The sequence below is a fragment of the Callionymus lyra genome, chromosome 5 (genome assembly GCF_982586985.1).
Source record: "Callionymus lyra chromosome 5, fCalLyr1.hap1.1, whole genome shotgun sequence".
Taxonomy (NCBI): domain Eukaryota; kingdom Metazoa; phylum Chordata; class Actinopteri; order Syngnathiformes; family Callionymidae; genus Callionymus; species Callionymus lyra.
The window spans coordinates 33,560,704-33,586,488 of NC_141822.1; the positions used below are offsets into that span (position 1 = coordinate 33,560,704).

The 25,785-nt window shown below is 39.8% G+C and overlaps 3 protein-coding genes and 1 pseudogene across 3 annotated transcripts; 1 reads left to right on the plus strand and 3 right to left on the minus strand.

The window, feature by feature from the left end:
• Positions 1-644: 644 nt before the first annotated feature.
• On the minus strand, positions 645-5,312 carry LOC148080409 (trace amine-associated receptor 13c-like; annotated as a pseudogene).
• A 7,506-nt stretch (positions 5,313-12,818) lies between these two features.
• Positions 12,819-14,796, plus strand: hemk2 (HemK methyltransferase 2, ETF1 glutamine and histone H4 lysine). The gene is made up of 6 exons (XM_087792100.1): positions 12,819-13,239; positions 13,303-13,389; positions 13,442-13,532; positions 13,710-13,793; positions 13,862-14,003; positions 14,064-14,796. The coding sequence occupies exons 1-6, from the start codon at positions 13,103-13,105 to the stop codon at positions 14,177-14,179; spliced, it is 657 nt and encodes a 218-aa protein (XP_087648226.1). The 5' UTR covers positions 12,819-13,102; the 3' UTR covers positions 14,180-14,796.
• On the minus strand, positions 14,706-23,467 carry gart (phosphoribosylglycinamide formyltransferase). Its single transcript, XM_087792099.1, has 22 exons — positions 23,369-23,467; positions 22,050-22,199; positions 21,764-21,859; positions 21,517-21,691; positions 21,303-21,414; positions 20,991-21,059; positions 20,804-20,929; positions 20,524-20,611; positions 20,368-20,453; positions 20,123-20,291; positions 19,662-19,893; positions 19,310-19,404; positions 19,113-19,222; positions 18,840-19,038; positions 17,486-17,737; positions 17,273-17,425; positions 16,855-17,058; positions 16,630-16,785; positions 16,154-16,284; positions 15,457-15,598; positions 15,276-15,391; positions 14,706-15,139 (listed from the first exon to the last, which is right to left on the minus strand). Exons 2-22 carry the CDS (start codon positions 22,192-22,194, stop codon positions 14,939-14,941), a joined length of 3,057 nt encoding a protein of 1,018 aa, XP_087648225.1. The 5' UTR covers positions 22,195-22,199; positions 23,369-23,467; the 3' UTR covers positions 14,706-14,938.
• Positions 23,468-23,563: 96 nt separating this feature from the next.
• LOC148080412 (uncharacterized) lies at positions 23,564-25,472 on the minus strand. Its single transcript, XM_087792668.1, has 5 exons — positions 25,341-25,472; positions 24,941-25,217; positions 24,480-24,746; positions 24,254-24,406; positions 23,564-24,199 (listed from the first exon to the last, which is right to left on the minus strand). Exons 2-5 carry the CDS (start codon positions 25,164-25,166, stop codon positions 24,027-24,029), a joined length of 819 nt encoding a protein of 272 aa, XP_087648794.1. The 5' UTR covers positions 25,167-25,217; positions 25,341-25,472; the 3' UTR covers positions 23,564-24,026.
• Positions 25,473-25,785: the final 313 nt, after the last annotated feature.

Here is a 25,785-nt window from a genome sequence, read left to right on the forward strand (position 1 = left end):
GTGTGTGTTTGTTTAGAGGACGTGTGTGTGTGTGATGAATGTGTGGCTGTGTGACGGGCTCTTAACACCTCACATTCTACGGTGTGTTTGTGGCACCTGCAGCAACCATTCCCACATTCTCCCTCCAGCACACACTTTTCACTCTTTTGTTTCAGAGTGAGCATCCAAGGTCCTAAAAAGATCGAGCTGACATACCTTAGTAACTACACTGCCTCAAGGCTAAGTATAGGAGAGAGAGAGAGAGAGAGAGAGAGAGAGAGGGAGAGAGAGAGACAGAGAGAGAGATTGAGAGAGAGGGGAGGAGGAGAAGCCTCTGAATTATGATCAGGTCTCTTCCTTAGGGTGAAGCAGCCACCGCCGACATAAATTCACTTTGGTGAAGACTGACTGGGAGACGCAGGAGACAGAAGCTTTGTCAAGCTCAGGCCACACATGAAAAAAAAAGGTGCGTCTGGGAACCGTGCATGGGAAAACATCCGACTTTTTTGGGCCAGTCACTGCCAGTCGTCTTAAGGATTAAAAAGGCACGCCTCCACAGACACGCACGCACACACTCGCGCACCACACACACAAAACAACACACACACAGTGGCAAGTGTCTGCTTGTGCTTCGCTTTATGTGCTGAAATCTGTGCAACCCACTTTCACATTCCAGACATTGCTTCCTCCATCTCGTCATGTGAGCGGCGATGATCACAGTGAGCTGGAAATTCACAACCCAGGGAGAAACCAAGGGTTCTCAGTGCTACACAGGCATCATTCCCAGATTTGTATGGCAGTTAAACAAACACTTTCATGGGAACGTTTTCGGAAAGGAGCGTTTAGGGGGCATCGTGTTGAAGATCTCTATAAAAACCCAATAAAAAAACGGCATCATTACTAGCAATCATGTTTAATAGTTAGTAGAGATGTTTAAAAGAATCCTCAGCAGCGTCACAAAGGTGAGTAATGTCAAAAACTGCTAGTTTTCCATCTGTTAGATGAATCTTACATCCTGGTTGCAAGATCATCTTACTACAGAAATGATCACCTAACCTCACATGGCACGTCATGCAATAGAAAATGAACAAATTAATTCTCACTTTAAATTCTTAGTGTTGCTGTTCTTAACTCTCTATCGCGCTTGTGGACTGAGCAGCACGGCAGAATGCTGGTGTGTTTTTTTTTTTGGAGACACTTCACCTGGCATAAAGCATGATACAACCATTATTTGGGATTTCTACTAAACTTGTGTTTAGCCAATCAGCTCTCAGCTCTGTGATAAGTAGTTTAGCTAGCGGGCCTTATGTAAACTGAGATTTACATAAGAAACTTTTATTGCCAGTGTTGTAATCGTAACTTTTTTATTACTTTATTTATTTGTCAGCAGTACAGAATGGAATAATGAATTTGGATTCCGTGTGATCTGATAAGCTCTGTGTTAACAACTCAAAATATACACAAAGGCTGAAGGAGAACTGATAGATTTGGTTCTCAATATAGAAATAAAATACTATTAAACCTAAAGAACACAAGCAAGCTGTGCAAAATTAAGTACAAAATGCTACAAATGAAAAAATTAGAGATTCTGATCCACTGCAATTTATAGTACTAAAAGACGTGGGTGTGTTCGATTGCAATTTAATAAAACTAATTGTTTGATTTACTTTTTTAAATGTTTTAATGTATTACTTGATAATTATCGCCTAGTTGGCACATTTTCTTGATGAACCTAAAGTCACATATATATTTGGTTGAGCTATTAACCCTTGTGTTATCTCAGGGTCAAAGTGACCCAAAGGCTCGAAAATAAATGTGTTTGTGGTATCCCTGGACCCTGGAATAACACAAGGGTAAATTGTTTATCTTTGAGATTCGATTGATTTATCCTGTGTGTGATTTATAAGTTTTCAACTCTTGTGAAACGTGAACTTATTGGCTGTGATCCATAAATGAGGTGTTGCTTGAACAGCCTGTATTGATGTGTTTGATTCATTCTGTATGATTCTCCAGCCCTGGTGTCATATCCATGCTATAATAAGGCCTTGGGGCTGAAATGCTAATAATAATGAAACCGTACACCGTTGTAAAACCAAGAGCGCCACCTACTAACACTACTTCATGATGCTTGAACTGTCCCCTGGAACTCGGGTGACCTATTATATGACACGTTGTTACCCACAGTCTTAATAGACAGAAAATAGGCCTGCAATACAGCAACATGCTCTGGTTTATCTTCACCTAAATTGTTATATATTTGAAAAGGATTTGTTCCTCTCCACAGGCGAGCGGGCAGGCTTGTTTCAAAATTCCTTCAGAGTTATTTGTTTCAACCATTTGTCAAATGTCTGCGTGAGTGGTTAAATGTGTTTTCAGAAAGTTTGACTTTTTGTATTTTTCTTGAGACGTACAGCAGCTTGAAGTTACAACGCCATGGTCTTTCTGTTCAGACAGTATTGGTTACATATACTGTATATATAAAAAGAAAACCAGGAAGGAAGAGTCAGAATCTTTAGTTTTAATCAGAATCTTGTGTTCCATCATCTCGTGCAGATGGAACAGATGCAGAAAAATGTCAACACGCCCTTCTCCTCCTGGCCCGACTGCTGTTTTGCACGTCTTGTCAGTGAAAAAAGTATCACAACCCAGTCCATCCAAACCACGTCTGAAGAATCCTGATGAGAGCGCAGAGGCATGAACACAACACACCTGTGTTTGCCTCTCTATGGACTTGTAAGCAAGACCTAAAAGAGCTTCTTCCTGCGTCTCTATTGGAAAAGCCGTGTTTATAAGTTGCATGATATTTTGAAAAAGGATCCTGGAAGGACGAGAGACATATGATCTTGTTGTGAATGTGTGTGTTCGTCACTGTCCTTGTCTCAGCCCAGAGTCTCCATATCCTGTGGCCTTTGCACCAGACAGACTGACTAAGTGGCTCCATTGTGTAGCTGCGTGATAGAGAAGTGTGTTCTCTGTCGCCTGCACTGAAGCCTCCTCTGTCTTCGTCTTCCACTTCTTGCTAGTGACTCAAAGTGTGCCATCGTTTGGCCGGACCTGAGCCGAGCAGCAGGGGCAGTTCACAGAAACGACTTCCACTTCTACAGGGACCATCGTTCAACTTGGAGTCCCCGTGGGGGGGGGACCAGTTCCCACGCTGGGCAACGACACGCAATAACTCGTCTGTCTTCATCTGGCCACTTGAAACAGCTATTAAAAGAAGAAGTTAGAGACGGACTAGCCTTGCAGACGATATACAAATAAACAATTCTGGGCAAACCTTTGCATGTGGCTCAACAACATGATATTATAGCAGCAGCAGAAGAGTGCTGAGAGCCTGCACGGACTCGTAGATAACAATTGAGAGCATCAACATGAATTATGTTTCATATAAGTATCACTACTGCTCGCTCGGGGATCATCGTATTGATGTGGACAGATCCATGTCAGCTTCTTTATTCCCCTTATTTCCATTCTGTTTTATTTCACAGGGATCACGTCATGGTTAGGGCGCCACCTGCTGAACTAAATGGGTACAGTCCGAAGACATTATAGATCTTGTTTCCATTGATAGTTGTTTTGGGGTTTAAATTTGGTGATGTTGTTCAAAAGTACATTTTACCCCCCACTGTTTTTCAAACATAGTCTGAAATATCACTAAATAGTGATAACAATGAATCGTAAATATATAGCACAACAATAGGGTCTACATGTATTAAATGTTTGTTAAACCTTTACTGTTTTTTGGTTCATGATATATACAACCAGATTTTTACATGCTGGCTTTATTCATTCACTTGGTCGAATTTAGTTTATACTTACTAACCTTATAATTTCCAACAAAGACTCGATGACACTTTCTCTGGAAAATTGTGTATGTATTTTCCTTCAAAAACCAAAAACGTTTTAATGCAAAATATTATTGGGGGAAAAAGAAAAAGAAAAAAGATTATGGTTAAAGTTGATGTAAATTCAAGGCAGACATAAACCCACAGGAACAAATTATAGTAAAAGCATGAAATCCACACATTTGGCAAAACAAATACATATGAAATAACAAAAATAAATGTAAATTCGGGTAAAAAATGCATGTCTTTTCATAATAAATCATCCACAGTGGTGCTCATTACAAAGATCTTCTCAACATATAAATCGATAATAATGTTTATTGATCAGCTAAAAAAATCACAATCTTCTGCAAACACAGATTTTTCTTTGTATAACACACTTTGTAATCCTTTGAATGAAAATTAATAAATTATGTCCTTCTATTACCTTTATTTGATATGCTCGGTGAATTAAAAAGAAAAGCAAAGTCAACATTAAAAAATATATAAAAATACATTCAAATGGTTAAATTTCACACTGTGTGTTTCTCTATGAACCTCGAACTGATAACAACAAAATGTTTGATATTAAATCTGTCCTAGCGTAAATGTTGAGTCAAGTTTTGATCCAGTGAAACAGATAAAAATCCCACATACCCAAGCACACACACATGCCACACATGCACACACACACAGCGTCTACATGACCCGCATGTCGCTGGCGTTAGGCTGCAGATGAGCCGAGCAGTTTTTCTGAACCAGGGATAGATCACTGTGTAGATGAGCGGGTTAATGGTAGAGTTCAACATCATCACCCACGAAAAGGCTGTAAACTCTGAGGGGCTGCTGGAGACTTGATGACCCACCAATGTAGGGTAGAAGTACAGACAGATGCACACAAGGAACACTATGATGACGACACACAGTCTTTGTTGCCTTGCTCTCAAATCTCTTGGAGTAGTGAGTGGCCTTCTCAGGGTTGGTGGAGCTAATGACGCGTAGGTGTGAAGCCGCAGTGAGACACACCCTCATGTTGAGGACAATAATGGCTGCACATAGGAGGAAGAAGGTAATGACGATGTCAAAGGCACCTGCCAAGGAGTTAGTGAGCATCACACACTGACTGGTCAGCTTGTTTTAAGGGCTCCCTCATGATCAGGGAGTTGTACAGGTATGAACATCCCCAGCAGAGAAAAATACATATACCTTGATGGTATACAGCAGGGGGTAACAGATGGCCAGATAGCGGTCCATAGATATGAGCACCATGTTCCCCACTGAAATTGAGAACCCGCAGTAGGAGAAGAAGGGATACATCAGCCTCCCCAGCACCAAGAAGGACTCAGGGATGGCAGCAGCATACAGAGATGTAAGGAACACCAGGCTGTAGAGGACGGTGGTCTCCAAGGGGGGCGATGTAGAACTCTGCAGGAGTTAAAACGGCACAGTGGAGGTCCTGCTGGCACATCCATGCAGAAGTCTAACCATGACAGCACATCCTGCTGTCATTTATCAACCTTTGCTATGTTCCCAAGACCACTAGAGTGATGCATCTTTCATCCCAACTTGGATCATGTCATGATGAAAACATTAACTCAGATGTTGAAGGCTCTGTTTCTCCTTAACTGATGGACAATAAGGCTGAATTATAATATTAAATGTTAATAAACTGACAGCTGATGACATTTGCCCAAATTTATTAAATATGTGAGACATTCCACAGAAGGTGATGTACTGGTGGACCTTCTGCCTAATAAGGCTTCTTATTAAAAACGTTTTAGGCTCATTGTGTCTTTTTTTATTCTGTTGCACAACTAACTATGTAGTGAACACAAGATACTATGTAGTGAACACAATATACTATGTAATGAGCACAAGATACTATGTAGTGAACACAAGATACTATGTAATGAGCACAATATACTATGTAATGAGCACAATATACTATGTAGTGAACACAAGATACTATGTAGTGAACACAAGATACTACGTAGTGAACACAATATACTATGTAGTGGACACAAGATACTATGTAGTGAACACAAGATACCATGTAGTGAACACAATATACTATGTAGTGAACACAAGATACCATGTAGTGAACACAAGATACTATGTAGTGAACACAATATACTATGTAGTGAGCACAAGATACTATGTACTGAACACACAATACTATATAGTGAACACAAGATACTATGTAGTGAGCACATTATATTATGTAGTGAACACAATATACTATGTAGTGAACACAATATACTATGTAGTTAACACAAGATACTATGTAGTGAACACAATATACTATGTAATGAACACAATATAATATGTAATGAGCACAATATGCTATGTAGTGAACACAAGATACTATGTAGTGAACACAAGATACTATGTAGTGAACACAATATACTATGTAGTGAACACAAGATACTATTTAGTGAACACAATATAATATGTAGTAAACACAAGATACAATGTAGTGAACACAAGATACTATGTAGTGAACACAAGATACTATGTAGTGAACACAATATACTATGTAGTGAACAAAAGATACTATGTAGTGAACACAATATACTATGTAATGAACACAATATACTATGTAATGAGCACAAGATACTATGTAGTGAACACAAGATACTGTGTAGTGAACACAAGATACTATGTAGTGAACACAAGATACTATCTAGTGGACACAAGATACTATGTAGTGAACACAAGATACCATGTAGTGAACACAAGATACTATGTAGTGAACACAATATACTATGTAGTGAACACAAGATACTATGTACTGAACACAAGATACTATGTAGTGAACACAAGATACTATGTAGTGAGCACATGATACTATATAGTGAACACAATATACTATGTAATGAACACAAGATACTATGTAGTGAACACAATATACTATGTAGTGAACACAAGATACTACATAGTGAACACAATATACTATGTAGTGGACACAAGATACTATGTAGTGAACACAATATACTATGTAGTGAACACAAGATACCATGTAGTGAACACAAGATACTATGTAGTGAACACAATATACTATGTAGTGAGCACAAGATACTATGTACTGAACACAAGATACTATGTAGTGAACACAAGATACTATGTAGTGAGCACATGATACCATGTAGTGAACACAATTTACTATGTAGTGAACACAAGATACTATGTAGTGAATACAATATACTATGTAATGAGCACATGATACTATGTAGTGAACACAAGATACTATGTAGTGAACACAATATACTATGTAGTGAACACAATATACTATGTAGTGAACACAAGATACTATGTAGTGAACACAATATACTATGTAGTGGACATAATATACTATTTAGTGAACACAAGATACTATGTAGTGAACACAATATACTATGTAATGAACACAATATAATATGTAATTAGCACAATATACTATGTAGTGAACACAAGATACTATGTAATGAACACAATATACTATGTAATGAGCACAAGATACTATGTAGTGAACACAAGATACTATGTAGTGAACACAATATACTATGTAATGAGCACAAGATACTATGTACTGAACACAAGATACTATGTAGTGAACACAAGATACTATGTAATGAACACAATATACTATGCAGTGAACACAAGATACTATGTAGTGAACACAATATACTATGTAGTGAACACAAGATACCATGTAGTGAACACAAGATACTATGTAGTGAACACAATATACTATATAGTGAGCACAAGATACTATGTACTGAACACAATATACTATATAGTGAACACAAGATACTATGTAGTGAGCACATTATACTATGTAGTGAACACAATATACTATGTAATGAGCACAAGATACTATGTAGTGAACACAAGATACTATGTGGTGAACACAAGATACTACGTAGTGAACACAATATACTATGTAGTGGACACAAGATACTATGTAGTGAACACATTATACTATGTAGTGAACACAAGATACTATGTAGTGAACACAAGATACTATGTAGTGAACACAAGATACTATGTAGTGAACACAATATACTATGTAGTGAACACAAGATACTATGTAGTGAACACAATATACTATGTAGTGAACACAATATACTATGTAGTGAACACAAGATACTATGTAGTGGACACAAGATACTATGTAGTGAACACAATATACTATGTAGTGAACACAAGATACCATGTAGTGAACACAAGATACTATGTAGTGAACACAATATACTATGTAGTGAGCACAAGATACTATGTACTGAACACAAGATACTATATAGTGAACACAAGATACTATGTAGTGAATACAATATACTATGTAATGAGCACATGATACCATGTAGTGAACACAAGATACCATGTAGTGAACACAAGATACTAGGTAGTGAACACATGATACCATGTAGTGAACACAAGATAATATGTAGTGAACACATAATACTATGTAGTGAACACAAGATACTATGTAGTGAACACAATATACTATGTAGTGAACACAAGATACTATGTAGTGAACACAAGATACTATGTAGTGAACACAAGATACTATGTAGTGAACACAAGATACTATGTAGTGAACACAATATACTATGTAATGAACACAATATACTATGTAATGAACACAATATACTATGTAATGAGCACAAGATACTATGTAGTGAACACAAGATAATATTTAGTGAACACAAGATACTATGTAGTGAACACAAGATACTTTGTAGTGAACACAATATACTATGTATTGAACACAAGATACTATGTAGTGAACACAATATACTATGTAGTGAACACAAGATACTATGTAGTGAGCACAAGATACTATGTAGTGAGCACAAGATACTATGTAGTGAACACAAGATACTATGTAGTGAACACACGATACTATGTAGTGGGCACATGATAGCACATTTTTTTTGTAATTGTGCTTTTTTTTTGTTGTTATTTTTGTTTGCCTTCAGGGCCACTTTACGTAAGAAATAAGAAAAGTAGTGATACAAACTAGCAAATAATACCTAAAACAAGGTAGTTAATCTCATATCTAAATGTAATTTAATGATCGGAAAAACAAGCTATTGTTTTTTGATGTTACCACAAAATTACATCTGGTTATATTTTTCTCAAACCTGTTTGAGATGTTGCTTCACATGAAGGTTCAACAAAGAACATGAATGTTTGTCTGGCCTGTGGGCTGATCAACACGCCGATGAGTTTTTGTCACGACTGAGTCACCCTAGGCCAAAAGTGTGTACAAATGAAGAAATGTTTACAATATATTAATTTTTTGTTCTCTGCCCATTTGGATGCCTGTTTTCAATTTTAGTTGTAGTCTAGTCTCCGCATCAGTTCTTGTAAGAGTTTTCTTTATTTAAGTATCATCTTTAATCTTAAAGGTAAAGTCCAGTTTAACTTTTCAAAAGATGGTGATCTACACATCAGATCATGTTATTTCCATCATAGAATATAAGTAACACACAGGTTACCTGCATTTTTCTTCACCAAAACCATTTCACAAGATTCATATGATTTTAGATTTTTTAAGCATACTTTCTTAATTACCTTGATTATCTGTTAGTTTATCTTCCTTCATTAAATGTTAATTTTGCCATTCTGCCAATTCTATATTATTATATTAAGTGTCAAATTTTAACAAAGTTATCTCATTACACTTTACATAAAACTGAATTGAATTAAGACAGTTTGTTAATATGGGTTTCTTTATTTTCTATAAATCCATTTTCCCCTAAATATTTTAGGGGAAATGAAAAAAGGGAAAATCCAAAACGTTCCTTCTCTTACAAGGTGTCACTAGATGGAACAACACAGAAATAGATCTTTCGACTACTGCCCTTTGCACAATCTCTCTAAACCATACATTTGATTAAAAATGTCCTGGTATTTCAAATCTTAAACGGTGCCATTCATGTATCATAACAAGAGAGAAACAAGTCCACGGCATCACTGATCCTTCACTATACTTCACAGAGGGCACAAGATACTTTTCTTTTCACATCACATCATTCATTTCCAGCATTTCCAAGATAGATAGATACACTTTATTGATCCCTTTGGAGAGGCTGCCGTTCTTGTCGGTGCCTCGTGACCTATAGGTATAAGATGTATAAGATGGTGGTGCACAGCAGCGCAGCGGCTCCTTGGTTGACAACAAATAAAAGCAGGATTATGGATTATTTTAACATTTTTGTACAACATTGGAAGTCAATTCAGACATAGCAGCTCCTCCTGATCTCTGACCTAAACTAACTGAAACTCAGTTCAGAATGAGATTAAAGGAAACACGAACACAATAAAAGCAAAAGTAAGCATTGCATGTGGATAAAGGAGGCATGTAGGCTTATCTGCTATGAAAGGTAAAAAAATAGCAGAGCAGTCAAGACTACCTGTTTTTGGTCCTTATTATTTTTGCTGTACTTGATTCCCCTCGGTAAAATCATTCAGAGATTTCCTGATGTCCTTACCACATTTTTGCTGATGACATCCAGCTCTACTGCTCTTTTGATCCAACTGAGCCCCAGAGGCTGAACAGCTTAGTCATTTGTTTGCTAGAAATCAAACTGAGTGAAAACACTTTGCAGCTAAATGTGGACAAAACGAAAACTCTAGTTGTTGCTCCTGATGATAAGGTTCCAGGGTTGAGTCAGTACTTGGGTGACTTAGGTCAGTCTGTCAAACTGAGCCTGAGAAACATGGTTGTTGTATTTGACAAAGACATGTCAATGTCTCTAGTACAGAAATGCAAATAGAAATACCAGAAACTATTTCTTTCAACAGAGAAAAATCTCTAAACTTAGGAAAATGTTGTCACAACACGATTTGGAGCTTGTTATCCATGCGTTTGTGTCTTCTCGTCTGGACTATTGCAACAGTTTATTTTCGTGTCTGAACAAGAAGGAGCTGTCTCGCCTGCAGTTGATAGAAAACTCTGCAGCGAGAATTGTGACCCGCTCTAGTAGAAGAACTCACATTTTCCAGATCATTAAATCTCTTCACTGCCAGTTTCTTTCAGGATCCATCTTAAAATTCTGGTTTTACTTTCAGAGCTATTCATGGTCAGGCTCCTCCTTACATCACTGATCTGATCCAGCCTTACACCCCAGCTCGGGCTCTGAGGTCTGTGGATAAGAATTTGCTGATGGCTCCTCGCACACGGTTCAGAACCAGAAGAAGAACATGTCTCACTACGAGGGCTGGAAATGAGAGGTTGTCCGTGCTTTGCTTTCACCGGGTTGACAATGTCTGAAGGACTTTATTGGACTGGACTACATGGACAAAGGCTTTATATAAGAACAAGTCGATATTGTCAGTCAGCTGCGAACAATGATTCCATATCAGAATCTGGTTCAAAATTTGTTAGCATAATGCAAAGTGATGTTTATTTCTGCACTGGTGTCTGACACATGTGTATTGTGCTAATCATTTAATTTAGGAGAGAAATCCTTCCAGGCTGATGACGCTTTGGAACGATCTTCCTCTCCCTCTCCGTTTGATGGAGTCTACTGACTCTTTTGATTGTATAAGTATTCTGTGACCCTGGTCTTAGAAAGGCGCTTATCAAATAATAATTACTTACTTAATGTTTCAAGACTTCCTTCAGCTTTATGACTTTGCTCATGTTTGATATGCTGTTGTGTTGCTTACATTCTCTTCTTCCTTCCAGACAGTGGATTCAGAATAATGTGATGACACCATAGCCTGGTCCCCTAGTCTGCTGAGCTGGTAGTCCTCCCATTTGTTTTCATGTTGTGACCATCTGAATATGTGCTTTTTGTATCTCTGCACCATGCAGTAGCAGGGCAGAGATGCTCGTGTTTTTTTCATGACCCAACTTTTCTCATGTGTTCTTTCTTATCGGTAAAAGGGCGTGCCGCACAATTTATGTCTGTTTGTATTTTCTTGGACAGGCTGTACCGAAATCATCATTACCCTCTTTTGTGTTACACAAGTCCCTCTTAAACTGATTGTTAACAAAAGGCTTTATCTTGAGCTCATCTGATCAAAGCACACAGTTGCAGTTGAAGTCCCTGTTTCACTTGAATATTGTTTTGATTGTTTAAGCGCTTTGTGACCCTGGTCTGGAAAAGCGCTATACAAATAAAAATTACTTACTTACTTACTAAGAAGATTGTGTTTATGATACTAAAGGGGAAACTTTCATTTATGTACATAACATAGCTCACAAACAGCTTGATGGCATGCAGATAGCACCTGATGGCTGTTTTGGAGACGTTGTGACTCCATGATGCTGTTATTTAACAGTGAGCTTTGGAGAATTTTTTTTATATTTTAATCTTACCATCCTACCATCAGTGTGTTGGCAAAATAAATGCAAGTCCTCATCCAGGCTAGTTGAACACAGTTGTTTTAAATTTCTTAATAGTTGTGGTTCTTGTAAAGATCGAGACACATCTGTATTCCTTGAAATGTCTTCATTTGTCTTTTCAAGTGGGTAAGAGGAAATTCCCTATATCTCATATTTACACCCCAGGAAAAAAGTGAAGCTATGAATTACTAAATACTTTAAATGTTTCTAGATGTTCTAACCAACTTTGTACTACTTCTGTATAAATGACATAAATACTTAAATGAAATTTAGTTCCTATGAATTGTTAGGGGTGCCATTCATTTTTGAACAGGTCATTTTTATTATTTATTAAGGTGCTTTACAAATTAAACATACTTAGTTAGGCATTAAGGTGCAATACATATTTGAATGTATTTTAAAGTTTTAAAAAGAGATTTTATCAAGAGTTCCATTAACTATGGTGGTAAGACGAAGAAAACAGTGACTGTATCTGGATCGATGTCAAAGTTAAGGAGGAGGATATACGGGTTTTCTTTATGTAAATCGAAGAGATATAAAACATATAAAATGCTCAAATAAACATATCAGAAATATATATTTTTTTATAATACAAATAAAATTACGCCCAAGTGTAAATACTATTGGAATACAATAACAAAATATATAAATCGAAGAACAACATTTTTACGTATATATTTTATTGGGTTTTGTTTTAATTGTTTAATCGCTTTGTGATCCTGGTCCGGAAAAGCACTATTCAAATACATTTTACTTACTTACATTTTTTAACAAGATTAATGTAGAAAAATCACAACACAATATAGAGTCTAATATAGACGAACACGAGGGCGTGGTTTCTGATGACGTTACAGTGTACGCGGAAGTAAACGGCAGCAGCATTAGCAACATTAGCTCTGTAGCAAACTTTCACTGAACATGTTCTGGAGACACGTTGTTCTCTGACCCGAAGCTGGACATGTCCAGCTCGTTCGCGACACCGGACTACTCTCACGCTGGACGGGGGAACTTCCGGGAGGTTTACGAGCCGGCGGAAGACTCTTTCCTGCTGCTGGACGCTCTGGAGAAAGATGCGCAGAAGCTGCAGACACTGAGGTCAGAATGTTTTAAACTTTCACTTCCTGTTTCTTAACTTTCTTCTGTCCACGCTGTGTTCAGTCCTAGTGTGTGCGTGGAAATAGGCAGCGGGTCAGGAGTCGTGTCCGCCTTCCTGGCATCAGTGATCGGACCCTCAACCCTCTACATGTGAGTTCTTCTGCTCGTGTTGTTGTCCAGCATCAACTCAGTTCTGTTGCAGCTGCACGGACGTCAACTCTGCTGCCGCTCAGTGCACCGCACGCACTTCCGCCTGTAACCACGTGAGCCTGGAGCCTGTCGTCACAGACCTGGTCAGACTTGATTTACAATTTTAAATATATATATTATATCTTTCAGGGTTGTTTCTTACTGACACAATATTATAACCTGTGAAGCTTTACGGATGATTTTTTATTTTTTATTTCATAATCCTTTAGAAAAGCTTATTTCTTGCCATAAAAACACTTTTTCTCTGCCAATTATTAAAGGTTGAGTGTTTGATGCCCCGACTGACCGGTCAAGTGGATATCCTGCTGTTCAACCCTCCTTATGTCGTCACTCCCTCTGATGAGGTCACTTCCGTAATCGCCTCGTTTCATGCTTTTCGATGATGGGCTAACTGTTCTTTTGCATCCTTCAGGTTGGTGGCAAAGGTATCGAGGCCGCGTGGGCTGGTGGTCAGCGAGGGCGGGAAGTGACCGACCGACTCCTGCCTCACGTGTCCAAGCTGCTGTCTAATAATGGGCTCTTCTACCTCATCACTATTGCAGAGAACAACCCAGGTACTTGGTTCCTCTCCAGTGTTTCTGAACGAAACTGACGATATATACTTTTTTCCTCAGATGAAATCATTAATTTGATGAACAAAGAAGGTTTGGAAGGAAGAACATGTCTCACTACGAGGGCTGGAAACGAGAGGCTGTCAGTGCTTTGCTTTCACCGGGTTGACCATGTCTGAAGGACTTTATTTCATGATGTACATATGATGAATTATTCAGGTGACCTAGTGGACTGATCAAGTTAATTTGACATCATTGTCAAATATTCCTCAAATCTTACACAACTTTTTTTTTTTTTTTTTTTAAGTAATTATTCATCAATGTGTTCACTGCATCCTTTCCAAAACATGGGCTGTGTTGACCTTTAATGAAATGAAGCCATTATGAATAAAAATCCATACTGTTAAAGCATCTTTAGATGTATATTTTATTATGTAATTAAGTATTATATCATGTATGGTAAGTTAAATCTTCCATGATCAGTATATGCACATGATATTTGGTTGTTGAAGTGATCTGGACTACATGGACAAAGGCTTTATATAAGAACAAGTCGATATTGTCAGTCAGCTGCTAACAATGTTTCCATATCAGAATCTGGTTCAGAATAATGAAGAGTGATGTTTATTTCTGCCCTGGTGTCTTACACATGTGTATTGTGCCAATAATTTATTTAATGTTTCAAAAAGCATCCACAGTAAGAAGTCAGTATTACATTTTTAATTCAGTTCGCACAGCCCACAGCTTTATTACAAACACAGTAGAAAAGTGAAATAAAGGACTGTTCTTTAATGTTCTCATCCGTGCAGTGTTACAGTGTAACAGTCGACCCATGGACCATGATTCAGAGAAGGAATGTTGCTTTTGAGGATAACAAGAGATGAGCCTGCGCTCTTATTTCTACACTGAGACTATAGTCATCATTTTAACAAATCATCTCACTCATTCTGAGCGCCAGTCTTCCAAATGATGTGACCATCCTGGCCCAGCTGGACCTCCCCACTGGCCACCAGCTCCAGAGCTGCAGGAAAGGCTTTGTGTTCAGCCTCTCTGATTCTGTCGCAGAGACTCTCCTCAGTGTCAGTCACCAACACAGGCACAGGCTCTTGTACGATGATGGCTCCTGCATCCACCTCCTCCTGTAAATGAAAACCTTGCTGATATTTTGGCATAAACCAGAGTGCACACCAGTTTTGTGTTTTAGTTCAATCCTGAATTCTATCCACAACTGATACTGTGAATGCAAAGAAACATTTTACTGTGTGTCTCACTCACTGCAACAAAATGGACCGTACAGCCGCTGAACCTGACTCTGGCTTGCAGAGCCTGCTTCTGGGCATTCACACCTTTGAAGGAGGGCAGCAGGGACGGGTGGATGTTTAGGAGTTTACCTGAAACAGACATGTAGAAGATTTTAAATGTTCTACCGAGTATTCCGGACCTCATTAACACTCACCGTTCCATTTCTTGACAAAGCCTCCTGTCAAGATCCTCATGAACCCGGCCAGACACACAAGCTCCACCCCAAACTCTTCAAGCACACGGTCAATAGTTCCATCAAACTCTGCTCGGCTGCCGTACAGTTTGTGGTCCACCACCTGTGAGCGGGACATTCCCATGTTTGGACTTTAGCTTTAATGTGATACATTCAACCCTGTCACCCATTTTAGATACATTTAATAGATATAAATATACAAGTACATATATCTGAAAATCTACTGTTACTATATTCTCTAACTTGTCCTGCCTAAACAACCCTCTAACTCAGGGGTGTCAAACTCTTACAGCAATGTAGCTCGAAGAAAATGTGAAGTGACCAAACTTTCCTGATCAGGAGGTACGAGTCTGATTTTGATAATTATCTTTTTGTATTTGTTGATCTTTGTGATTCAAGGGATGTCCTCACTCAAATTAATTTTTTTACTTAACTTTTCTTTGTATAATCATCATTGATGATGATCTATGTTGCTCATCTTAAACCCTGGCATCTTTATAGGTCACATCAACATGAAGATTAACATAATTATGAGCTCGCCCCGTCACATGTGCTCCGACTGAACAGTTTGTTTAATCGTTTCAGTTAATAGATAGATAAACTGAGAACATGACTTTCTTTCAAAACATGTTAAGTCAGTAGTCAGTGTTTACCGTACCCGGGTCTGGATGCTTGCCAGAGACGCTCTCTTCAGGCCCTGCACCCCCGGCTTGTTGGAGATGACCAGCACGATCTCAGCACAGCTGGAAGGACGCCTGGCCTGCTCGATCAGAGCTTGCAGGTTTGTGCCTGAAGCACAAAAGTATGAAAATGAGTAGGAAAGCAGTTTTATTTTGCTCAGAAATGTGACACTCCTCAACCAGCCATTTTAAGAGCAAGTCTCACTCTGTATATAAGAAATCTCATCCAGGCTGCTTGGTTAATCCTTAGGCTGAAAATTGGACTTGTATCCAGAATAAAATAAATAATCGAGCTGGGATAGTGAGTGTTTCATGACAAATATGTAATATTTGTCTATTCAAGTCATTTCACAGTTGAATAACTTTTAAATATTGACTATGTAGGGAATAAAAAAAAAAAAAAAAAAAAAAAATAGCACTTTTTTATATACCAGAACCACAAAATGAAACCCACCTGAGCCAGAAATCAAAACAGCTACCCTGGTCCTTTTGTGAGCCGTCTTACTCTCACCGTGACAGCCTCCGTTATGCCCTACCGCCATCGCACCTCTGTTAACACCTTTGTTCTCCAGGCTTTGTTTCAGGTTGCGGACGATCACGGATTCTGAACCTGTGACGAACAAATGCTTGTGTGATTCGTGGAAAGTATCAAAGACAGCGGTCATGATAAATGACTCACTCGACTGCCTGTGGACCAATGAGCCCACCACCCAGGCATCTAGATGGGCCTGCACCTGACGCAGAACCCTCTGAGCGTCTGGGGGGGACACGACCAGCACCGCCCCGAGACCACAGTTGAAGGTGCGTGTCATCTCCTCCTCTGTCAGTGCGCCCTCTTTCTGTAGCCAGGAGAACACCGGGGGCATGCTCCAGCGAGATGCATCTGCAGGAGAGATGGGTGAATGAGTCAGAAAAAGAAAAAATATCTAGCCAACTCAAGATCATAGTTAAAAAGATAACAAAAACTATCATTTCTATTTTCACATTAAGCAAAACCACTTAAAAATATATATATATATATATATATATATATTCAACTCAATGGTTTAACAAGGAAAGCACACTGAATGCCTGCTCATTTATTATTTTAATCTCACCTAAATCAACAGCCAGCTGTGGAGGCAGAACACGTGGGATGTTTTCCAGTAAACCGCCTCCAGTGATGTGAGCGTAAGCCTTGACCGCACCACTACGCAGGACAGGCAGCAGCACTTTGCTGTAGATCTTCGTAGGCGTCAGTAGAATCTCCCCTGAGAGCAGAATCATCAATAACCAAAGTCCAATACTCACAAGTGGTGAAAGTCACTCACCCAGAGTCTCGGCGGGTTCGCCAAAAGGAGCTGGGGAGCTGTAGGTGAGGCCAGCTCGCTCCAGGACCTTGCGCACCAGACTGAAGCCGTTGCTGTGGACTCCAGAGGAAGACAGTCCGATCAGCACGTCTCCCTCGGTGATGTCAGTGAGCCGAGGCAGCATAGAACTACGTTCCACTGCTCCCACACAGAAGCCAGCCAGATCATACTCTCCTGGGGGATAGACGCCCGGCATCTCTGCCGTCTCACCACCTAGATGCGTCCAAACATCAGCATCTTCCATTCATTGATCAACACATGTTGCGTCGTTGTTTGAGTTTAGTGCTCCCTCATTTATTGCTGGGGTAAAAAAAAATCCTTAAACGAAATCCAACATGTATTGACGGTTTAATTTTTCCCTAATCAAAAACAGAGTAAATTGCGTTGACCTGAACAGCTCCCACAATGCTCTGCCGCCCAGCTAACCGATTAGAGATAAGAGTTTAAATACAGTATTACAGTATATAGCAACCAATGAGACGGCCCTTCAACAAATAGATCGGAGTGTTGGAAGGCATTATGGGAGGTTGTTTTGTTGGTACTATAAGTTCGGTGGTTATGTTTATTTGATGTTCAAATAAATAAAAAAATTCATAGCTAAGCTGTGCAGTTTCTGACTTATGAGTGTAACAATATAATTAAATATGTTGTACTGTTGTATTTGTGTGCAAAAATAAATAATAGCAGAACCGCAGAAGATGAACTGCAATTTCACGAAGGGATCACGGTATTGTATATAGAAGAAAGATTTCATTTTTATATTAAGTTGCTTTGACAAACACAGAAATTCATGGTTTGGGATTTCCACTGTTTCCACAGACAGAGTATAACAGGGAAAGTAGAAGGTAAAGGATATTTCTAAACAATCATTTCCAAAGCTCCTCTTTGAGCTTTAAAAAGAACCATATACTGATACGACTTAATGAAGTCCAACTGTGTGGAGCTCATTGCATGTTGTACTTCACTTTTGATAACCCATTTATCATGTTTTAATGTAAAATCCAGTTGTGTTTTCTCTTCACTGGGAATTTTATTCTCATCAATCCACTAATCTTTTTAGATTTGCAAACGTCAAATCAATGAAGAAGGCCTGGTGACATGGGGATGTCTGCTCAAAAAGAAATCCATGTCACTAAATGTCATTGACAAATACGTTTCGCTTTGTTTCCAGTCAAACAGACGATGCTTTGTTGACGACCCAATTCTTCACTAAAAATACACTGCTTCAAAGTGCCCTAGTCAGGCTTCACTAGAGTGTGTGTAGTCACATGCAGACGCATTACGAATTCACAGTCATCCCGTCCTCTGGCCTCACCAAGCAGAGCGCAGCCCGCCATCTCACACGCTTTAGCGATCCCAGCGACCACAGAGCTGGCCACATCCACGTCCAGGTGACCACAGGAGAAGTAGTCGAGGAAGAAGAGTGGTTCTGCACCCTGAGCCAAGACATCGTTCACACACATGGCCACCAGGTCCTGTCCCAGAGTGTCGTGCTTCCCACACGCCTGAGCGACCTGTAGCAAGGTTAGAGTCAGGCAAGACTCCAGCAACAAGACCAAAATTCTTTTTATCAAATAATATGCCTTACCTTGAGTTTAGTGCCGACACCATCTGTACCAGAAACCAAGATGGGATCAACAAAGCCAGCTGCCTTCAGGTCAAACAGGCCTGCAAAGCCCCCCAGCTCTGCATTACAGCCTGTCAAGAAAACATCACAACATAAAGACACATAATTTCCATTTAACGTCAAATTAAAAATACATCTAGTGAACAAAGTGGTTCTACCAGGGCGGGACGTGGCCTTGGCCAGAGGCTTGATCATGTCCACCAATCGGTTGCCTGCAGCAATGTCCACTCCACTGTCCTTGTAGGTCAGGCCTCTGGCAAAGACACAATACACTCATTGCAGACAACGCACTTGAAATGTCAAATGATGCAACCATAAGGACAGTTTGATAGAAGAGAAGATGCATGATCAGAGCTCAGTTGATAGTTGTGATCATTAATGCAAGCAAATTAAATAAACACCAGAACACAGATTCAGTAAGAAGAGTTTATTGAAAGTTCCACAGTAATCTGGACAAACAATCTGAAATGGAATGTGTTTGTGTGTATAAACATCTGCGGTCACACAAACCTCTGCTGCGTCAAGTGTGCCACTGCACGGTGGCCGATGTCACGTCGGAACACGGCACCGGGGAACCCCACAGCTGCCACGCCTTCATTGGCAGCCTGCAGCGCCTTCTGAAGGGAGGACTTCACTGCTGTGACTGTTAGGACTCGACCCCCGCTGGAGAGGACCCGACCCTCCTTCAGGGTTGTTCCTGCATGGAAGACCTGAACTCCCAAGTCCTCCACCTGAGATAAGCCTTAAATGAAATGAAATTAATTTAACTAAAAACCACATTAAAAAAAAAATCAACCACAGAGAATTACATGCATCTGGGAAATTAACAAAATGCTCAAAAAAATGATTCACATTTGCAAAATATTATGGGAACTAAACCCAGGAAATTACATCAAAATGCACTTAATTTCAAAAAGATGAACTTTCTCTTTTTACTGCCAAAACACTTGCTCAGTTCCTGCTCGTCTTACCGGTGATCTCCACTCCTTTCTGGTAGGATCCAGGGTAACCAGCGCTGGCCATCACTACTGTGACTGCAGAGCTCTCCTGGTGCCACTCAGGGGGGCAAGAGGCCAGCTTTCCTTTCATAGTGTTTACGATGACGTCATACAAATCACTGCTCAACAGTGGCATCAATACCTGAAAGAGACATGGTACCTCAATAATTTGATTCCTTGTCTACCATCAACCCACGAGAGGAGCAAAAAGAATTCACCTGACACTCAGGGTCACCGAAGCGACAGTTATACTCCAGCACTCGGATCCCCTGCTTGGTCAGCATTAACCCAGCATACAGAACACCTGGACAAGTACATGGACTCCATTATTAAACATCATTAGACTGTGGACCAAGTGAAGCAACAGCCCTCACCAACATACGGGGTTCCTTCAGCTTTCATGGCATCAATGGTTTTCTGCAGAACAGTTTCTTTGATCTGCAGCAGCAGCTCTGGACTAACCTGAACACAGCAGCAAACATGTCTCACACACACTTGTTCGACATCAGACGTGTTGGCTTCTACTGGGTTAACATGGCATTTCAAAGGCACAGGAAAAAGGATAAATAAATGATTGCAGATCTCAGAAGCAGACAGAACAAAAAGGGAAGAGCATGGAGCATCAAGACAGCGTTAAATATTGTTGGATGATACCTGTGGAGTGGGGCAGTAGGCTCCCATCCCACCCGTGTTGGGTCCCAAGTCACCATCTTGCAGACGTTTGTGGTCCTGTGCCGGAGGCATCGGTGAAACAGAAGATCCGTCGCTAAAACAGAGACACTAGAAAGACACAGGTGCCATTTAGACAAATGACTCTTCACCATTTAGCAGAAACACTCACAGACACTTCCTCTCCCTCCAGGAGCTCCTCCACCACAACGGTGTCCCCTGCTGATCCAAATGCCCGATCCTGGAACCATCATTGAACATTTAATTTTAGTCTACTGTAGATATTAAAATGGCATCAGAAGTTCAAACACTTAGAAGAAGTTAATAGATACTGTCTTATTTGGACAGATTGCTTCATCTTTATCATCTCCACTATGATGAAGAGGCAATACAACTTATCAGAAACACTAAAATCGCATGAACAGAAACCTTGTTAAAAAACATATTACCTTCTAAAAAACATCCCATCATTGATGGTGCGTACCTTCATTATTTCAACCACAGCCTGGCAGGCTTCGTCCTGGTTCTGTGCTACGATGACACCTTTCCCTGCAGCCAGCCCACTGGCTTTAACCACCAGAGCAGGAAAGTCGGCTCTGAGAGAACAAACAATAAGTGTTGATCAAAGAATGTTAGAGAATGATTATATTCTACATTTTTTAAATTATTGCCAGGCATTTAAAACAGACTCTACTGACGTGCGAATGTAGTTGCAGGCCTCCTCCGGGTCGGTGAAGGAGCCGTAGCGGGCGGTGGGGATACCGTGACGCTCCATGAAAGCCTTGGAGAAACTCTTGCTGGCCTCCAGCTGGGCTGCCTTGGCCGATGGGCCAAAGCACTGAACTCCAGCCGCAGTCAGGTCATCCACAATACCTAAGAGAAACCAGATGTGGTTTTATAGGATGAAGACGAACAGTACAAGACAATGTGGATGTGTGAGTTTACCTGCTGCCAGTGGCAGCTCAGGTCCAACCACCACCAGTCCTACATGATGGTCTTTACAGAACTGAGCCAAGATTGCGTGGTTACTCACAGAGACCTCTACAAAAAGATTATCCTATTAATTCATGCACATTTAAAACAATCAAGAAGCTCACTTTATTAAAAACAAAACCTACATTTATTTTAAAGTATCACAATATTTTACATTCATACATTTCTTTCACAGAGTCCCTTTAAACAAGAGATCTCTAAAGTAGCTAGATCCAAAGACCTGGTATCTGTGAATTACCAGAGTTTTGTATCTTTCCACAGCTGGCAGTGCCAGCATTCCCAGGAGCCACCAGAACCTGCTGGACATGTGGAGACTGCGCCAGCTTCCAGGCGAGCGCATGCTCCCTCCCGCCGCTTCCGACCACCAGCACCCGATCAGCCATGGTATCTGAAGCACACGGAGGAATGAACCAGACCTTTATGAAAAGTTCACCGCTGCAACACAGACTAGTAAATCACACTATAATTGTGTGACTTGTCAGCGGGACTGACTTGATGTGCTGACCTTTGGCTGGGGTTGTAATGTCACCAAGACCCAATCAAGAAGAAGAATGACTTATCATGAGGCAAACAGAGAGCAAACCTACTCATTTGCATGGAAAGTAAAAGGATTATCAAGCCTGTGGAATCCAATATAGTGATTGACTGCTTGCACTTCTATACCGCTGACAGTCAAAACATGAAATTAATGCATTTTAAATCCACCTGTGGTTAAATTGCAGTAAAACTATGCAATACCCAGATCCAGCTTTATTCTCGAAATGATTGGAACATCTCTAACATCTAAGTTAGGTTTTGCAGAGTGAAACTGTTCCGGTGACAGCATTATGTGAAAGACAAACTCAGTCCAACAGAGTAGCATCATTTTAAAGATACACAACCCACAGAGCTGTGTTCAAGTGCCACAACATATTAGATGTTAAGTGGCAAACATAATAAAAAAAACTATTTTATAGAAGAAAGAGAGAGTAAATAAACACATTAACTTAGAATGCATGTTTCTTTATCTTCATATGCAACTATTTGCATCATCAGCTGTCCAGATCCCAAATTCTAAACTAGAGTGTCTTTCTCCAATAAATACATTGAGGTCAGAGTTCATCGCTGTTGAGTCAAACGAGGTGCATGCATTGAACATTTTGGAGGACAAAGAGCAAAGTGTTCATCTATTAGTGTGATGATTGAAACCACTGGACTCTTGTTACTCACGTGTTTCTGTCCAACACATGACACTCAATTACTTTTGGTAAAAAAAAGAAAAAGAAAAAGACTTTAAGACAATTATCAAACTTTAACCAAAGTGGCCTTTTTTCAAACTTTTAATTTTACATTAGTTTAGCAGGGTTTGGCTACATCCGGTTTTTAAAGTTCGAAAACCTTCAGCGTTCTATTGAGTTACTTCATCTTCAACGTGTGTGTACTAGTGTCTAACTTCTGTTGGAACATGTGGTACACAGTATTTCCAGCGCGATTCAAATGCTAAACTCTGAGCGAGTTTTCTTAAAGTTCGCCAAACAAGCAGCATTTAGCCAGAGGATGAAGTGAAGCACGTTTTACCTGTGTTTGGATGAGGAGCAGGAACTAGACGGAGCCCGACGACTCTGATGCTTCTGCTGTTCCCTCTCACGACGACTGTCTGTGTGCTTGCTGTCACACACTAGCGCACGCGCGCCTAAACACGCGTGCACATACAACCGCAACAGATAATGTTAAAAACGGCACTTTTATTATGAAATAAGCTATACACTTCATTTAGCGCCAAAAATGTATTTTGTCAAGCGTATTTCATTAACTTTTTAAGTCTTTCTATGTCGTGTTCATCTGCGCAAGGCATCATGGGATCTGTAGTCTGATTACGCTATAATCACAATTCCAGGAAATCAAACTTTAAACAATATTACCGAATAAAAATAATTCAAATCTTAATATGTCTTAAATTGCATTCAGTCAAATCAATCTCTGCTTTCGTTTGAGTTTTAAATTACTTCTGTAAATGATTACAAAGAAGCTTCAATATATTAAATAAACAATACTTTCCCACTCCGAGTTTTGATGCAAACATGTATAGGTCTGAACTTAATACATTTTCATTTCAATTTTATTCAAGTTATACTGAAATATATACTACAAAAAAGCTGAAGTATATATACATTTGTGATTAACATCATACAATTTCTTTTGAGAGTCATCCACCAAAGAGAATCCAGTTTTTTACTCATGTGAGTGACAACAGAGGAAGTTCTGCACAATCTAGAAGTTCTTTTTCTAACACTGTCTCTCTCCGTGCAAAGAGTGTGATGCCGGAGCTGTACGCTGCTGGGATTTCGATGTGAGTCGTAGTGGTTTCTCTGTGCTCCTCGACTTCCATGAACATCTTTCTCACCTGACCTGAGAGGATAAAAGGATAAGTGGAGTGACCCTAAAATCTAAAAGCCTACTTACCTGTTACATCCAGGTGTTTCCAACGGGAGTCAGTGAGGTTTTCTGTCGGGCTAAATGGGTAGTGTCCCGGCTTTACTCGTTGCAACACATCGTCACTTCTTATCAGCAGCACAGATTTACTGCACAGCCTCTGGTGAATGATATCCTCAGCCACTGCACAAGATTGCATGAGTAAGTATCAAAGCTAAAGTTTGTATTTAAACAAGAGTGAGTGCCTTTGACTGACCAACATCTAAAGGGTTAGTCATGAACACAGCATTTGGGGCTACCCCAAAAATGAGCTGATGGTGCCACGCGTCGGGAACTTCCTCATCTTCAGGGACAGCCAGCTGCATGTTCATTGTCGCCACAGGTACGGCACCTTTGTGTATCCAGCTTGCCAACCACGGGACCAGCCTGATATCCCGTCGAGGATACAGGTGGAAGAAACGACCAACCACCTGACCTTTACTGGCTTTATCGGCTCCAGCGATGAGCTGAGCATGAGTTGCACCTGATAAAGACAGCATTAATAAAAAAAAAAAGCAATAAATGAAACCAAAAATGTTGTTCTCATGAATGAATGTACTGTTGCAACTGTGGAATAAACAATTACACAAGGAAGATAACTTGGTTCTTTCTAGAATTAATACAATATAATTACACGGAAAAATAACCAATATGTGGATTAGAAACCAGGCTATTCACCTGCCTCACTGCGGGACAACAGGTAGTCATCTAGTGGCGATTCATTTCTTCTTAGTCTTGTTTGGACACAGCCGTCTGCCTCCCCTGGGGTCACATCCAATCCAAGGGCCTTCAGCACGTCCACCACTGCTGTGGCCCCACAGGCTGAGACACCAATCTGCAGGGTCTGTTTATCCACTGCGTCCTGGATGGACCACAGCATAGCACTGTCTTTTACTGGGTTCATTTTGTGTATTCACAGGAAATGTCCTGATCTGAATCCATGTTCAAGCTTCACCTAAAAAGGAAGAGTCATGATTATATAAATGACAAAAACAAAAACATGACACATTTAAATACAATTAATATACTAAAATATTCAAGTAGGTCCATCTATTAAAGGCATTCATTTATCATTTACCCGGTAAATGAACATGGTCCCAATAGCTAGTCCGTACTGTTGTCACTCACATCCATGAACATAATTTATGATGATAATTTCTTACGTATATACACTGACGCGAATCTTAAACGCACTCCAACAATAACAAGATATATGCGCTTGCGCATGGTGGTTATGTTTTTAACACTCACAGTTTGCAGGTCAAATACAGAGGCCTACATACATGTACTGCCCTCTGCTGGACGTAAGAGCCAAAGCCGAAGAAGTCGAACAATTCGAAAGGATTCTTTTTATTTTTTACGAAAAAATGTTGTCGTTTGACGGTTGTAAAGCAAAATCAAACAAGGTTTTATGAATGAAATACATTCAAATTAGCTCCTATGTTCGTGCTCATGGTTTTAATTTTTTCATTTTAATTTACAAAGTTGACTTTGAACATTAGACGGATCAAATACATCTTTGA